This window comes from Cynocephalus volans, chromosome 10, assembly GCF_027409185.1.
Source record: "Cynocephalus volans isolate mCynVol1 chromosome 10, mCynVol1.pri, whole genome shotgun sequence".
Classification (NCBI taxonomy): Eukaryota; Metazoa; Chordata; class Mammalia; order Dermoptera; family Cynocephalidae; genus Cynocephalus; species Cynocephalus volans.
Window position 1 is genome coordinate 11,815,083 of NC_084469.1, and position 3,252 is coordinate 11,818,334.

General features: G+C 49.4%; 1 protein-coding gene across 1 annotated transcript; it reads left to right on the top strand.

Moving 5' to 3' along the window:
* Positions 1-487: 487 nt before the first annotated feature.
* On the top strand, positions 488-2,509 carry KIF2B (kinesin family member 2B). Its single transcript, XM_063112583.1, has one exon. The coding sequence runs from the start codon at positions 488-490 to the stop codon at positions 2,507-2,509; it is 2,022 nt and encodes a 673-aa protein (XP_062968653.1).
* Positions 2,510-3,252: the final 743 nt, after the last annotated feature.

A 3,252-nucleotide genomic window follows, 5' to 3' on the forward strand; every position in this document is an offset into this window, starting at 1 on the left:
TTGCAGGACAAGACTGCAAGGGAGAATAGATATTTCCAAAGCTCAGGTACAAATGTCCTTGGGACATGTACATTTCAACCCCATAGTTCTCATGACTTCTCTGTTCCCTGCACTTTTTTTTTTTTTTTTTTTTTTTTTTTTTTTAATCCTGGGGTCTGGAGAGCACCTCACACTGTTCTCCAATCCTTTCACCCTCCCTGGCAGAGAGCAGTCTCTCTGTTCCAACTGCCTTTGCGCTCCCCTAACACCGCACGCTTGACCTCTTCTCCCTCCCTTTTACCTAGAGGCCCTTGGTTCTTTTTGCCTCCTCTTCTGCCCGTCCTTTTGTGACGTGAGCGGCGGATCCTGGCGTTCCGGGCTCACAAAGGCAGGCGGAAAGCGCAAGCGCGCTCAGTGCTCTGGGCGCTGCGGGCTGGCTGGAGCTGGGCTCCTGGGCTCCCACGCCAAGGGCACGTGGAAGCGAGCCCTGATAGCTCCATCACTCACCATGGCCAGCCAGTTCTGCCTCTCTCTCGCCCCACGCCTCTTGCCCCTGAAACCCTTGAAGCCACACTTCAGAGACCTCCAAGTGGGCATCTGCGTGGCGATCCAGCGCAGCGACAAGCGGATTCACCTGGCTGTGGTCACAGAGATCAACAAAGAAAAATCTTGGGTCACGGTCGAGTGGGTAGAGAAGGGAGCCAAAAAGGGCAAGAAGATTGATCTAGAGACCATAATCCTGCTGAATCCAGCTCTGCTGAATCAACACCACGCACCGTCCAAGCCCCTGCCCGCACTATCTCTAGCGCCCCCTTCGGCCATCGGGGACCAGCGTACAGCAGCCAGGCGGGGGATTACAGTGATTCCCCAGAAAAGTGAAACACCCTCGGGGGACAGCCCAGATGTGAGGGCCCCCAGCAACCCTTGTCTGATGAAGCAGAAAAAGTCTGCCTGCCTACGGGAAATTGAGAAACTGCAGAAGCAGCGGGAGAAGCGCAGGCGGCTGCAGCTGGAGATCCGAGCTAGACGCGCCCTGGACATCCACACGGGCAACCCCAACCACGAGATGATGCGCATGATTAAAGAGTGCCGCAGGCAGCTGGACAGCAGCCCGATGGCCAGCCCGGAGCCCCCCGAAGACCATCGGATCTGCGTCTGCGTGAGGAAGCGGCCTCTCAACCAGCAAGAGACCACCATGAAGGACCTGGATATCATCACTATAACCTCTGACAATGTGGTCATGGTGCATGAGTCCAAGCAAAAGGTGGACCTCACGCGCTACCTGGAGAACCAGACCTTCTGCTTCGACCATGCCTTCGATGACACGGCCTCCAATGAGTTAGTGTATCAGTTCACTGCCCAGCCGCTGGTGGAGTCCGTCTTCCGCAAGGGCATGGCCACCTGCTTTGCCTACGGGCAGACCGGCAGTGGGAAAACGCATACGATGGGCGGAGCCTTTTCAGGAAGGGACCAGGATTGTTCTAAAGGCATTTACGCCCTGGTGGCACAGGATGTCTTTCTCCTGCTCCAAAAGCCCACTTATGAGAAGCTGAACCTCAAAGTCTATGGGACATTTTTTGAGATTTATGGGAGCAAGGTGTATGATTTGTTGAACTGGAAGAAAAAGCTGCAGGTTCTCGAGGATGGGAATCAGCAGATGCAAGTGGTCGGGCTGCAGGAGCAAGAGGTGCGTTGTGTGCAGGAAGTGCTGAACCTCGTCGAAATAGGGAACAGCTGTCGGACTTCTAGGCAGACTTCTGTCAACGCCCACTCATCCAGGAGCCACGCGGTGTTCCAGATCATCCTGAAGTCAAGAGGGAAACTGCATGGGAAGATTTCCCTCGTGGACTTAGCTGGGAACGAAAGGGGAGCAGGCATTGCTAAGGCCAGCAGGAGGAGGCAGCTGGAAGGTGCAGAGATTAATAAGAGTCTCCTCGCCCTCAAGGAATGTATTCGGGCTTTGGGTCAGAACAAGCCTCACACCCCATTCAGAGCCAGCAAACTCACGCAGGTGCTCCGAGACTCCTTCATAGGCGAGCGCTCTTCCACCTGCATGATCGCCACTGTCTCTCCAGGGATGACCTCTTGTGAAGACACCCTCAACACTTTGAGATATGCAAGCAGAGTAAAAGAATTACCTGTAGATGTAAGGCCCTACCGTCGTTGCCTTTATCCAATTGGACATGAGGCACCAAAGATATTAGAAAAACACATTAGTGATTCAGAAATCTCCCTTCAGAGGGATGCATTTATTAAAATACCTTGTATACACAGTGAGAAGGAGAAAGGTACTGAAGACGCTGAAACATGCTCCACTCCATCGAGGAAGGATACAACAACTTCATGGAAGGAATGTTGCCAGTGGTGGGAGAACATCCAGAAGACAGCTGACAGAGTAAACTATGATATTGATTTTTGCATTTCCCAATTATCGTCCATTTTGGAGCAGAAAATTGGTGTTCTGACTGGGATCCAAAAGAAACTGAAGTTATTACGAGCTGACCTCCAAATGAAGAGCAAGGTACAGTGAAACCAATGGCAAGAGATCAATTCTGAAATGATGAATACAGGGTTGCATTTGCTAACACTCTTACACAAGAAAATTGTCCAAATTATCTAGATATAAAGAGCCTTCTGGAAAGCTTAAAGCATCTTAAAATATGCTGGTCAGAAATGTGCTCTTTCTTTCTCCTCTATCTGTGCAGTTTGTTTTCATTCTGTAGGACAGTAGTTCTCAACTGGGAATGAATTTTCCCCCCGCCCCCCACTCCAAGGACATTTGGCAATGTCTGGAAACGTTTTGAATTGTCACAACTGAGGTGGTGGGGAATACTGACATATAGTGGGTAGAGGACCAGAGATGCTACTAAACATCCCACAATGTACAGCCTCTTTAGAACAAGGAATTATTTGTTTGAAAATATCAATGATACTGGGGTTGAGAAATCCTTGATGTAGCAGAAACCAGCTGTGATGAAATCAAATACCCTGAATTTTCAGGTAGGAAGGCAAAATACTGTGAATTAAGGGACTAGATTGGAAACACAGTGGAGTAAATCTAATGATACCCACTCATGTTTCTCTCTCTGTTGCATTACTCTGTAGTTTCAAATAGTTTCTAAGATCCAGTCACACTGGGAGGAGAGGGGGCAGGGATTTTATTTGAGACCATTTGTTAAAGCCTAGAATGGAGAAGAATTTCTTTTCTTTTTTTTTTTTTTTTTAATATTTGAGCTGAAATTGCAAAGTACTCTTCTCTCTGGGAGTGATAAA